This window comes from Lichenostomus cassidix, chromosome 5, assembly GCF_008360975.1.
Source record: "Lichenostomus cassidix isolate B80296 chromosome 5, HeHo_3.0, whole genome shotgun sequence".
Lineage (NCBI taxonomy): Eukaryota > Metazoa > Chordata > Aves > Passeriformes > Meliphagidae > Lichenostomus > Lichenostomus cassidix.
The window spans coordinates 48783825-48797669 of record NC_139486.1 but is presented as its reverse complement, the minus strand read 5'-3'; the positions used below and the strand labels follow the sequence as shown (position 1 = coordinate 48797669).

Below are 13845 nucleotides of genomic sequence, written 5' to 3'. Positions count from 1 at the left end.
AATGACACTTGTGCATGTTGTGATACTGTCAATATTGCAACCATACTGAAGTTAAAAGGCATATTTTAATAGCAATATTGTTAAATTCTGATGAAATGCTTCACAAATTAACTTTTAATGTACATTTTTCACTAATGGTAGGAGTTGTGCAGTAGCTGCATTGGGCTGCTTGTCTCTTAGGTTAAGACTGTGTTTATTTCAACAAGTCCAAATCCCTCACATTTGCAAGGTTTGTTAGTTCTTGCCTGAGGGGAAATTCTTTTCTCTGATTCTCGAACTGAATCATGTCTTTTTCCATTTTTGTAAGCAAGTCACATGAATTTAAGCAGAAGGAGCCCTATTGCCCCTTAGAGATGAGCGACAGTTTTTAAAACAAAAAATTTATTTAGTTTATTTTTGAATTTTTAAATCTCTGGCCTGAAGGTGTCTGGCTTTCTATGCAGGAATATATGATGGTGAGATTTAATGTTACCTTTGAGACTTTATTATGCAAATCATTAGTATATTTGATGTCTGCAAGGCTTTGGCTCTCTGGGAATTTCACAAAAAAGGCTTTAACATAGGAAGAAGCATGTTCCTGCTCTTAGGATTAGTTTGTCTACAAGAAATGGTCTGCAGTGTTTGTACCTTTAAATTGATTTAATTTAGTTTACTTTTATGGATGTTTCCATGAACTCTGAATGCATTTTTTTAAAGTGTGGTGACTCTCACAAGTTTCTTGTTTTCTTCTTCAAGTTTGAATCAGTATAACCTTTCATGAGAAATCATGATTAGGGGAAAATAGGGCCTTAATAGAAAAAAAATTAAACTTACATAAAGGTGATATAAACCAAAACCAGTGAAATGACAAGAAACAAAATGTAAATTTCAAACAGGTTTCTTTTGCCTTTCAAAAATCTCTGTTTTTACTCCCCAGAGTTATTTGAAGTACGGAAACTCTCCTCTGTATTTCTGCAAGTAAAGACACACATTGGATTACGGATCCTCTACGACAGAGAAGGACTGAGGCTTTACCTTCAGGTGGATGAACGCTGGAAGGATGACACCATAGGTCTTTGTGGAACCTTCAATGGAAACACAGAGGATGATTTTTTGTATGCATAACTGCAAGATTTCTATCTGCCAGTATATGAATGTCCACAGTTAGAGTGGTGGATCAAGTGTGTACTGAAGCTGAAAGGATGGATTTTTGGTAGTAGGGTTTAGTTTGCTAACAGAAAATCTGTAGCTTTAGCTACAGATTTTCAAGCCAGGTTTTGCTCAAAATATTTTATATTAAAAGTCTGGTGCCATTTATATGATGCACAAGGGCTATTTTACCAGAAAAATGTTGTCCAAAATATGGAGTGGCCTACATAAGGAACTGTATGCCTCCCTGCAAGCCTCTGTCTCTTTCCAGCTCCTATTTTCTGCTGAAAGTTCAAATCTGCTGTCTCTGACAGAACCTTCATTGTTCAGTGCCTGCAGACCAGCAACAGGACCTGGCTGCTGCCTGAGCTTCCTTTTGCTCTGATGCAGTGAGAAGTGGTCAGAGCTGCCCAAAATTTATTTTTGCCCAGTTTATTTGCAACTAATTTCTCACAGACACTAAAGAACAAATTGACTTACAGGGAACTGGAGTAGCCTAATGGAGCTAGAAGAACATAAATTTAGAACATGAAAGGATATTTCTTTTACCAAGAAAAAAATAAAGTAAGAGAACTTAATCTCAAGACAGTTGAAATTTTTGTAGCTCAAAACTAATTGAAAAATGGATAAGCTTAGTGGTATAGTTCCCGTTTAAAAAGACACATACACAAGTGTCAGTGAAGTTTTGAACAATTTTTATCTTACAGATTAAAAAGAATTATCAGACTATTATTTATAATGAGACTATTAAATATATAGGCACTTTCTCAATGAAGAAGTTTTAAGTAAAGCTCCTCAAAATATTTCTCTATTTTACAAGCAGTTTTGTAATATATTTTTGATTACAGTCTTTGGATTGTCCTCATGCAAATGAGAAGTTGCTAAATAGTTTGTATTTGTGAAAAATGCCCTTAAACCTGGGGATTTATGAATTGTGTTGACCATGGTGTACAAGCATCTTGATACATACACAAAAAAGCCTGATTCACACCAGATTTGGGAGACTTGCCATGGACAGTGTCTTTTGCAACACCTTCACTCCCAACTGCTTTACCAATGGCAGTGCTACTGATTGTGGGCCTAATGCAGTCTTTTTAGTCAACTGAGTGTAACACTCCATATTTAACTGCATAGTTTTGATCATTCTTTCTTTATGATATGATATTATTGTGCCTTGGTTATTTTGACCAAAATCTTTATCATTCAGCTTCTGTTACCTGGGCCTCAGGGGTATCTGTTCAATTGCTTTTGCAGTTACATTTCTGAATGCTTGGATTTATTTTTATCTTTCCTGCAGGGAATAAAGAGCCTGGGAAGTCAGCTATCTAGCAACAGTCAGGAAAATACAGGCAGAGGAGAAATAAAAATGAATCAGATATCGCTGAGGAAACAAAAGTACAAATAAGGGAGTTCAGACTTTCAGACAGTGGTGGTCCCTGCTCTCTTGCAAAAATGGAATTTGGTCTATTTTGATCTTTGGTTCCTTAAAAAGTCTCTAGAAGACGTCTTCTCTTGTTTTTGGGCCTCTACCTTCAAAGACAGAGAAGTCCTGAAACTTATGATTACAGTTTTATGGGCCAGTGCATGAGAATATGGAATAGTGAAAGAAGAGTTTGAATCAGAGGGTGCTAGAACTAAGACCATACTGAAAATTCACTGTATCTTTTCTGCCTGACTTCTGTTTTGTAAAAGATCTCCAGTTGGAGTAACAGAAAGCACTCCAGAGCTGTTTGGAAATGCATGGAAAACTTCATCAGCGTGCATTCTTGTGCATGATAGTTCCCAAGTGGATCCGTGTGATGTCCATCTGCAGGCAGGTGGGCAGTGAAGGCAAATTGTTATTGACAAATGTATTTCTACTTAGTACATCTGTGCCCATTTTTCTACTTGGATCAGGTACAGTAAAAAAACCAATCCTGCACATTAAAAAACTTAGTACTTACAGGTAATATTTGCTGAGTTCAATCCCCTAAGAGATCACATTTTGTATTGTCTGAGGATTTTGTAATACTTGCAGATGCACTTGAAATACCTTCTCTTTACTTCTGGTTTGCAGTTACACTGTGTTAAGTTAGACATGCATTTAAGGTTGGTAGCATGTCATCTATTGGTGATGCTTCTAGCTAAGGAGACTCAAAACTATTGCAGTATTCATTTTTGAAAATACTGAAAAAACAAAATACTTGATTTAGTTGTCTGCTAGGGAAGAGAATGAGTAGGAGAAAGATGCTTATGCACTGCCAGCCTATTGATTTAGCTGAAAGGGTCCAGCTGGGATAAAGTGCAGGTGGCTGATGCTATGAGGATCATACATGGATACTAAGTCATCCTTCAATAATGATGAGCTTTGTAGATCATTAATTGTATCCATTTCACAGTTCCTACCACTTCTTGTATTGAACACTGCACACTTGTAAAGTCTATGAGGTGAAATATTAAGGTTTTGCCTGTAATTTCAGCAGTGCTAGCGAATTGTCATGTCTCCTGCTTTCAGCATCTCTCTCTTTGAGTATTGATACAATGTGCAGTACTAAAAAGCTGCCTTCTTGGTGACAGATTTGGACATGAAGGCTAGTCATTCTGTGCAGCTGTAGAGATATCAAAGATAAAAAGATTTATGTGGCACTAGTCTATCACCATGATCTGTTGCATTGTATAGAAGATGCTTTCTGTTCCAAGTCTTTTAAACTCCCTCACTGAAACAGTTTTTAATCTGTTATTTGTGTAGCCTCTTATGCAACGGAAGCTTGTAGCATCCTTACGAAAGATCTTTTTGCTCCATGCTACCCCTATTTGAGTCCTGTTCCCTATTTTGAGCAGTGCAGAAGAGACACTTGCAAATGTGGACAGACTTGTTTTTGCTCTGCTCTGGCCCATTACGCTCATCATTGCCGAAGGTTTGGAGTTGTAATAGATTTCAGAGGAGCTGTCCCAGATTGTGGTGAGTTTCCTTGCAATTCTAGTCTTAAATAATTACTGTCTGAGGACTTCAGAGACAATCAGAAAATAAATTAATACAACCTTTAAATGAGAAAAGGATTAATTCTAGCATGATCTTTTGCCCACAGGATGAGGTTATTTTTTGTCAAAACAGAATTAGTAACAGCATTCTTAGAGGATTATTCCTTTAAAGTTTACTTTCTTTAGTTCCTTGACTTGTGAAACATTATAAAGATCTTTTTAAGTAGTTGGAGCACTTCAAATGTATACAGAATTCAAAATATGTTTGCCCTTCTTATGTGGCATTGCATATCTCATATCATATAGATATTATTAATGAGCTGCATGAATAGATTTCTTTTCCTTGTAGATGCTACATTTATCTAATTTTATAAATGAACAAGAATAATAATGATGGTGTTTAGCAGTTTTAGTTGCATTAGTGTCGAACTCTGCTGTCTGACAATCTCTTAACTTATTCTCTCACTGTCAGTGACACTGAAATTCACGAAGTGCTGAAGCAAGTGTTGAGAATTGGTATTGCTGATACTTAGTTTAAAATGAATAGAAGAATATAGATAGCCAAAGGTGACGTATCTACTCCATAAAGCCTCACAAGCAAAGGAGTGGGATAATATTAAATTCTTTATATTAAATTTTAGTAATGGAAAAGATATTATTAGGACACATAGAGCCCTCACATACATTTTTTAAAAATTATAGAATTGGAAACCCTATAAAACAACCTGAAACTGACACCCCTGTTGTAGGTTTGGCTCTATTAACAAGTTTGAAAATCTTTTCTAAGCAATCCTCAAGAACTTAACATCTAGTGGCTGTTATCACATCATGTAATTATCCATGTTGTAATGCATGATAAAGAGGATTTTTAGAAAGTTGGTCCACCTTAAGCATCTCAAGCTGAAGTATCTGTATGTACATCTGCAATGGCTGGCTTGTTTGTATTAATTATGGCATGAATGGCTATTTCCCACTTATGACTGAATGGGTCATTCTATCCATTTGATTTTAGTTTACTTTTCTGGAAGCAAGTATAGTTTTCTTATGATATATTTAAAAAGTTATGCTTAAAGCATTTAAAATATGCAAATCTGTTAGTATTTCAAGAGCTTCAGACTTTTTTTAGTGGAGCTTTATAGAAGACAGATATATATATATATGAATATATATATTTTCGTGTATATGTATATGATAACTTAATATGGTATTGTGCAACATCTGAAAAGTACATTTTATTTGATGCTTTTAAGGTATTTTTAAGGTGCTGTGCATTTCCAAAAGTCCATGCACAAGAGCCAAGTATTGTCAGAGTTAGGGGCAAAAAGGCTTCAGCTGTTTGGTTTCCACAGTGTAAATCTGGATTAACTGCCCAGACTCATTGCACTTGTTATTACTGTGGTTTTACATCTGTGTAGTTTACACAGCACAGTGCCAGGATAGCAATTTTAGTGGAATTTAATGTGATTGGGAATGAAAGAATGGAGATGTTTATCAGAAAACTGTTGGGAGGTACTTGAGTCTCTTGCACCGTAATTTGAGAGATTTGTTTCGTTTGGACAGCTCTTTCATGTGAAGATACAAAGGAGTACAGTACTTGTGTATCTACCTGTGGCAGAACCTGCCAAGCATTGTCTGTGCCAGAGACATGCAGCAGTGATTGTGTTGAAGGCTGTGCTTGTCCCTCTGGAATGTATTTGGATACCAAGACTGACCGATGTGTGCAGAGGTGGGTAAAGTTGCAGTTCTGATAGTCACACTCACTGTTTTAGCCCACCACATTTGCAAGTCAGAGTGGAAAGCTAATAAACGTGTACCCTGTAGAGGATACGCATCTGTAAACTTGACAGGGTCTCTTAGAATTATGCAGAACTGATGTCTGTGTTGATCAAAAATAGCTTTTCTATAGTATGGACACTCAGTATCATTAGCACTAGTTGTTACATCCTGTCTGGTTTTTGGCACATAAGAGATGCAAGACACAATCTTCCACTTTCCTACTGATTTGGTTTGGAATGTTTTTGATTTTCTATAGGAGTATTGAGATCAGTTTCTTGCTTTAAAAAAACAAAACCCCAAACAGCCCCAAAACCACCAGTGAACAAAAAAAGCCTCACCAAAACTAACAAAGCAACCAACTGAAATTTGAACAGTAATTAAGTCAGTGGGAATTTTTATTTCTTTCTTCGGTGTGGGTTAATCAGTTACATGTTTTTTCTCTACTCCAGAAATGAATGCCCATGTTATTTTCAAGGAATTGACTATCCCCCTGGAGAAAATGTCATGACATCTTTAGGCAAATGGTAAGATACAGAACTGTGTTTTCACATAACTAAACTGTATCACTTTTTAAAGATCTCTATCAAATCATTCTGGCTAGCTTGTTGGATTTTCTTTTGGTTATTTTAGTTATTTTTTAATGAAACATAGAGAATAGACTTGCATCAGTGTTCTACGTGTTTCACAAATGTCTTTTAGAACATAGATTTTTCAGGCTGCTGTGCTTTGTAATGCAATATATTGAAATGCAAAACAGAGAGAAAAGCCACAATAATTTCTTATATCCATACTAATGTTGAGAGCTCCAGAAAGGCTCAGACATTTCCTGACTGTCCATAGATCTTCATTGCTATTCTCCTTCCCTTTACCAGATTCTAAATGCATTTATGAAGAATTATTAAGACTCTGTCTTCCACTAGTATAGAATCATTATAAAAGAGCAATGTGGCTTTTATCAACTAAGAAACAACACAAAAAACTGTCAGCTGCAGCCAATGGTAAATAAGCATCTCTGTTACTGTTCCTTACATTTGGCATTTGTTTTTGTCCTCTTGCTCTTCCATTTGCATTATCACAGTCATGACATTAAATAAGAAAGCTTGTTAAATGATCTGGCTGCTACCAGATGCATCCTTTTCAACACTTGTTTCTGTCTGGAGGAGGTTAAATAATGTGGACAAGAAGTTATGTAAATAACAAGCTTTCAGAAGTAGTATCTGAGCTCACTGCCTGTATCAGTTGTTGCAGCACTTAATTAAAAGCAGAGCAGACCAAATCATGTCTGTGATAGATCAGCGTGGTACTTTAGTTTGTTGCAAAGGCCATATGAGAGATTGGTGTTGTCAGACACCTATTGCAATGGGGGCACTTAGTAAGCACACACAAACTCCTTCTCTCCCTTTTCAGCAGTACATAAATACTGATTATTATAAATCAATATCTTACTCATCAGGTTAGCTCATTTTTACCTTAGGGCTGATTCCCTGGAGGGTGCCAGGCAGCCCGTTCTGCATATGGGGCCATGCAAAGGCTGGGTTTGCTGTTGCCTGCCCTCCCAGGGTATTTTTGGTCACAGAGCATGTGCAAAACAGCACTGGCAGTCAAGGAAAGGGTCTTCTCCTGGTGAATCTTTAATCCTCCTCAAGGATCTAGTTTAGCTAATTTTGCTGAGCCCCGTAATGGATATATGGCTGAATGAAGATCATATGATCATCCACAAATGTAGTTCTTAAATTCCTGTAGACAAAAGTCCTCTTTCTGTTGATTTCAGTGGAATTGTTTGAGATCTGGCAGCTTATATTTGTTTAAAAAAAAATCGAATGGTTTATAACTATGAGAATTTTATACAGATTTAGAAGTCTGTGTCTCCCGTTTAGTCATGATTTTTCCTTGAGGTGTTTTAATAAGACTATATACATATCTGCTGGGAGGAAAGGCTTTCAAATGCAGATGTACAGTCAGCTCCTCTGAATTGCCTTGTGCTAAATAATACATTAGGAATCATGTAGGAACATGTGTGGATGAACTGGACAAAGCAAACTATGTGCTGATGGTTTTTTTTATCTGTCACTTAATTTTTATCAGAAAGAATTATGATCTTTATTATATTCTCCCCATCCTTTTTCCTCTCTATTGCTTCTTCTTTGGAACTTCCACTTTCAAACTGGAATTTCTTCTGATGTTTGTCTGTGGAATAGCTTTTCTGCTCTGTTGCTCTCAACCAGTTCTTTAAAACATTATCATTCTGATATTGATTTGCCTCCTTCTCAGCTCCCTTTGGTACTCCCTTTCCTCTTGCCTGAGTGATACTGTGCAGTCCTTGAGCACTTTTCCTGCAGGGCTCTGGTGTCCATACACAACTCCAAGTGTGTTCACAGAGACACTGCAGCACATACAGAATTTGGTTCTGAATCTGCTGACTAGTGATAGGGATCCTGGGGATGCCTGAGCCATTGCAAAAGAATGGGAGAATAGTTCAGGGGCTCAGGTTCTCTAGTGAAGACCAGGACCTGAAACTAAGCCAGCACTGCTACAGTTTTCCCTGACAATGACTTGCAATAGGAGCTGCTACCATTTATAAAAGTACTTGATTATTTTGGCTCAAATTAGAAAGGAGCAAACAGTCTTAGGTTTCTCAGTGCTTCCCTGCATAGAGTGTCTTATTAGGTTGAGTTCTATGCAGTTTTGAACTGTGTCATGTAGGAGAAATGTTTTTGGGAGCAGTATAGGGGTATATTCCTGTATGTATTTTTTTTGTCAGCCCATGAATTTTAACTCATGATAACATTATGCATAAAGCAAAAGTTTGATGTTTGACTAATGATCTTCATGTGTAAAGGCAAGGCACATTTTATCCCCAGTTATGTTCGGTGCAAAAATTTACAAAATTATTTTGTATTGACTTATACTGCATTACTAAATAGAATATTTTCTAGAATATAATAGAATATTAATATTTTAGATCTTCCTGTCTCTCACTACATCTTTGTGTATTTCTATTGCAGCCATTGCCGAGATGGAGTAATGAATTGTGATAACAATGTAATAGGTGAGTGAAGAGAGAGGGAAAAAATACTTGAAGCTCAATCAATACATTCCTCCAATCTCTGTGGAACCTCTTGTCTGAACTAGAAGATAGTGTGCAACGTGTACAAATTAACTTCCAGGAGGGGATCCATGATTTTACATTTTTGTGATTGAAAGTAATGCTCTTGCTTTGTACCAGCCTAACTATTCAAAGTACTGTTAAATCTGAGAAATTTTTTCACCCCAGTACTTTAAAATGCTATTTTTTTAGATTGCTAGTGCAGATAAGGTTAACTGCATGATAAACAGACCTTCAGTAGGACAAACAAAGGTTAGCTTTGCCGCAAATAACATGAATGTAGGAGCTGAACACTGGAAGTAATTTTTCACAGATATATTTTCTTTCCCTCCAGAAACCCCAATAAACAGAAACATGAAAAAAAAAATTCATACTTTGCAAGGCAATGTAACAAGTGCTTTTTCCATTAGAGTAGATTTCATATGTCATGAAGTATTACAGTCCATACTCTTGTTATGATTCTCATTTTATTTTATTGAGAAAGACATTTGTTTGAGGTTCCCATTCTGGAATTGCCAACTTTTTGGCTAGAAAGCTGTTCCCCATGCACTTGGAGGTGGTGGTTTTACTGATTTTACAATTTTCCAGAACCTCTTTCCTTAACAGATATTTCAGCAAAATCCCAGCAACCCACTAAAACCAATTTAAAACACCGACACTACTGTTTGTGTACACAGTATGCTCAGTGCAGCCCAAAAGCAACAGTGCAATAGAGTTGCTTTGTTCATAGTCAGTAGCTCCAGCATGGCAAGTCAAATGTAGGTATCAGACCTATTCTTGATATTTTTTTTGCTTTCTCTTGGATTTTTTATTTCTCTGTCAGTAGTACTTTTCATTTCTGTTTTGGAGGAGCAATTCCTGGCTAACAGTTGAAAAAGTCATGTCCCTTCCTAAAGGAATATATTCTTTTCAGTGTTTTGTATGAGAAATATAGGTGTTCTATGAAGTTACATAGAATATGCCTCTCTCTGAAGGAGAGGCAATTGCATGTTGCTATTATTGCTGGATATTATACTTTTGTGTTACATAAGCTTAATCTAAATCTATTGCACGCATTTACAGAATACAAAATTTCAGGTATAAAGACTAAAGCATTTGTCAATTTTTTCCCCCCTAGCACACAGCTGCCCAGTTGGACAGATTTATATTAACTGCAGTAATCCACAAGTGGATCCTGAGCTTAGCAGGGAGAGAACTTGTGAGAATCAGCTGCTAAACCTCACTTTCTCAGCACACATTCCTTGTGTGTCAGGTTGTGTCTGCCCACCAGGGTGAGTATGGACAGATTTGCTTCTTATGGTGCACAAACATAATTAACTGCCTTCAGTAGTGATTGCATAATTCATTCTGCTAAGGTTTTCTACCTAGCAGAATCCTGCTCGAAGAATTTGAGATATCAAAGGGTGAGAGCATCCATCTTATGAAGGCTTACCCCATGATAATGGCTGTTGAAGTCATAATAAATGCTAAATGCTAAACCAAGAGACAAGTGGAGTCAATGTCTAATACTTCACAATAATAAACTCAAAATAACAGGACTGTAGAAATGGCATTGAAATAATTCTTCAGTAAGAAGATTTGTGTTTATCTAGAAGAATTGTGTTTATCTAGATTTTTTTTCAGGTATCTAGCCTCTTATTTCAATGTCTGGCTGATGCAAAAGTTTCTTTTTTCATAGGCATAATTTCAGTATTATTTTCCTCAAAAGGATCTTTTAAGTCTTGGGGATTTATGCTGGTAATGTGCAGATGAGCTGTTTTGGAATCAAGGATTGTATTGTTGAGAGAATTTTGAATGTAAAAATAATAATGTGTTTAAGTTATGCTAGTCTTGATGGGATTTAGATTCTTAAGCACACAGCCTGAAGTTTTTTGGCATTATAGCTCTAAAATTATTGTTTATACCTTGATGGTCTTCTCAAAACATAATAAAAGCCAGAGCCTCATTTGAATTGTGTTGAAATAGCTCATTTGATGTCTGTGGACTCATACTGAGTGATGTGTAGGTATTTCTATGAAATGATAAAATATTGCTACTCAGAATTTTTGGGTTTTATGTAAACATCCAGAAACATGAAATGTCAAATGGTGCACATGAAATAGAACTGGTAATGAGTAGAACTCACAGTATAGCACTATGGAGAAAAAGTGCTGTGCTAAGGTGGATTTTGAAATGAATTGGAGGTAGATATTTTCAGAATTGCAAAAATTCTCCATTTTGGACCTGGCTGATACCCTTCAAAACCAGTGGGTACTTTCAGCAGCACTATATGGCTGGCAACTGAGATAATATAAACTTTTTATTCTCTGCTATTTTGCTGTGAATAACCTCTGAGCTTGTGATCTGTACTGCTTCCTGATGTAATTTAGGTCTGGAACATAGGTAATTACTTTTTTTTTTAGCATCAGAGGGCTCAGTGTCAGGAGCTGGTGATCCCAAAGCTCTGATAATATGGTTTTATGGTTATAAGAGGCATAGTGTTATGATTTCCTAGGGACAAAAATACAAAATTAAGGAGCTTTGTCAAGCTGTAACTTTACTGTAACTTTGGCAAACTGATTTCTGTTTTGCTATGGCTGTACATTGCCTGTAGAGATACTAACACAAAATGATTTGGTTTTGTTGGGTTTTTGTTTGGTTGGGGTTTGTTTTTTGGGTTTTTTTTTGTTTATTTGGGTGGGGTTTGTTTCTTTATTTTGGAGTTTTTTCGAGGGGGTGTGAATCGAGAGGCTTTTTTGTTTTTTCAGGATTTTACCCTCAGTGCCACTTAAGGTAGAATTACGAATGTCAATCTGTACTGATGAAGTAGAAATTAAAGTCACTTGCAAAGCTGTCAAAACTGACATCTTTCAAATTTTCAGCTCTAGTGGTCTTATATTGCTTATATACTTCTGGTTTTATTTGAGATTTTGGGAAGTTAAGATTATCCTAAAGGTGTGTGGTTTTTTGGTGTGCTTTTGGAAAAGCAAGAGACTTACGCTGTGTATTAATGATGCAGATTTTTTATTTAGATAATGAATCTTAATGGTTTAGGAAGTTTACTAAGAGTTGCTTTTGGATAGAGCTGCATCTGAAGAGCCCTAATGTTTTAAGTCAGTCACTGAATTCACAATCCAATGGCTCATGCTGCAGATTGGACACAGTAGATTCAGTGCAGTACAGTAAGACCAACTTAAATTTTTGGAAGAGAAAGATGGGTGAAATACAATTACCTTTGCACAATACCTTATTTTGTGTTCATTACAGTTCAAGCAGTGCAGGATTCAAATGGACTGTGAATTTGTGCAACTTTGAAATCACTTTTCTAGGCTGTCAGTTCTTCCTGGTGAAATAGAAAACTGAGGTGACATTGTCCATTTTAAAAGGGTAATGCAATTTCCTTGGAATTTCTTTGATGTTATCAACATTAGTTCTTTACCTCAAACAATAAGTTTAATTCCTTTATTCATGCTTTTGTTCTCCTTTGAGATCTTGCATTGGTTTACCTCAATACCTGTAAGGTAAACTGATCAAAATAGTAATGGAATCAGTTTAATGTATTTAATTTATTTAAGTAAACTAATTACAAAAGTGAGTATGTCACAACTAAGAAACCTGTGTAGGAAGCTGTGTTTTTTCAGGAGGAAGGACCTTTCTGATTGGTTTAGTGGAGTGACTGTTACTCAGTGATACCCTGAGAGGTACTTAAGAAAAAGAATGAAAGAACTTGTTTTCACAGAAGTGGTATTAGGATTTCAAGAGGGCAATAATTTTATCTTGCAGTCTATATTTCTAGTATCTGGAGTCTGAAATATTCTTTCAAATGTTTCACTGTTTCTAGCATTACTTCTTTCTTTGTTCTTGTAGTATGACTGTGTATGAAGTATTCAACCTTCTTTTTCCTCTTCAGTCAGTAAATCAGATACAAGTAACCATGCTTAAGTACATATCTAAATTTACAGGGGATCATTTTTGTTGGTTACAGTTCTTATCTGCAATTTTCTCACAAAAATTGATGATAAGTTTTCTGTCTGTTTTAGAAGCTGTTGAAATCAAACATTCATTCTCCTGGAACTCACTTTCTAGTATTGGCTCACCCTACTTTGCCTGACATATTAAGTAATTTTTAAGACTTTATTTATATTTTTTACTGGTTTTCATCTGTCGCTGTTTAAATGGAAATTTCCTATATTTCCATGTTGCATTTAAAAAAGAATAAGTAATACTTTCTCAGTGCATATTTTTTCAAGTACAATATTTGAATTACATTTTCTGCTTCTGCGTTTCTATGATTCAAATGATTTTTCTCTCCTTAACTAAATAAAATATGTGATTTGATATGGAGGCAGAATCTTTAATCAGACTGCAGAAGAAACAAGGAGAAAAGACAGAATAAAAGGAGAGGGGAAAACAGTAGCATCTTCCTACATTTCTGCATGCTATGGGACATATTGGCTACAAATGCACATATGCTGATTTGTGCCTGTCCTATTCCATTAGTTTTCCATGGTCTCCAGTCACATCAGTAATGATCTCTGAAACAGCTTCTGTTCATTGTTGCTTACTGCCTGCTCTTAGTGTTGCTCTCAAGAAAAGTAGTCACTTTCCTGAAGGAGTTACTCATGTTTTCTCACTTCCCCCATTGACAAGCTTTTGCCCTCTGACTGCAGCATGTTGGATTTAACCAATATGTACTTTATAGAGTGTACAGTATAAAATCTGTACTGTTTTTGCAATATATATAGTTTTGAGGGGGTATTATAATGTTTGGAGTTAATTATTCTAGAGGTCTTTTCCAACCGAAATGGTTCTATGATTTTAAAAAAAAAGGCAGATGCTTTTATTTGGACTGAGTCAGATTGTTTAATAATATACATCATTATTTATTTTAGATC

The 13845-nt window shown here is 36.0% G+C and overlaps 1 protein-coding gene across 1 annotated transcript in view; it reads left to right on the top strand.

The window, feature by feature from the left end:
• The window catches only part of OTOG (otogelin), a 93625-nt gene that overhangs the window by 22390 nt on the left and 57390 nt on the right, over positions 1–13845 (top strand). Inside the window, exons 17-23 of the mRNA XM_085062962.1 lie at positions 917–1094; positions 2821–2945; positions 3857–4069; positions 5650–5815; positions 6315–6389; positions 8871–8914; positions 10089–10242. Coding sequence (XP_084919088.1) covers positions 917–1094; positions 2821–2945; positions 3857–4069; positions 5650–5815; positions 6315–6389; positions 8871–8914; positions 10089–10242 — 955 coding nt within the window. The remainder of the gene's footprint in view (positions 1–916; positions 1095–2820; positions 2946–3856; positions 4070–5649; positions 5816–6314; positions 6390–8870; positions 8915–10088; positions 10243–13845) is intronic.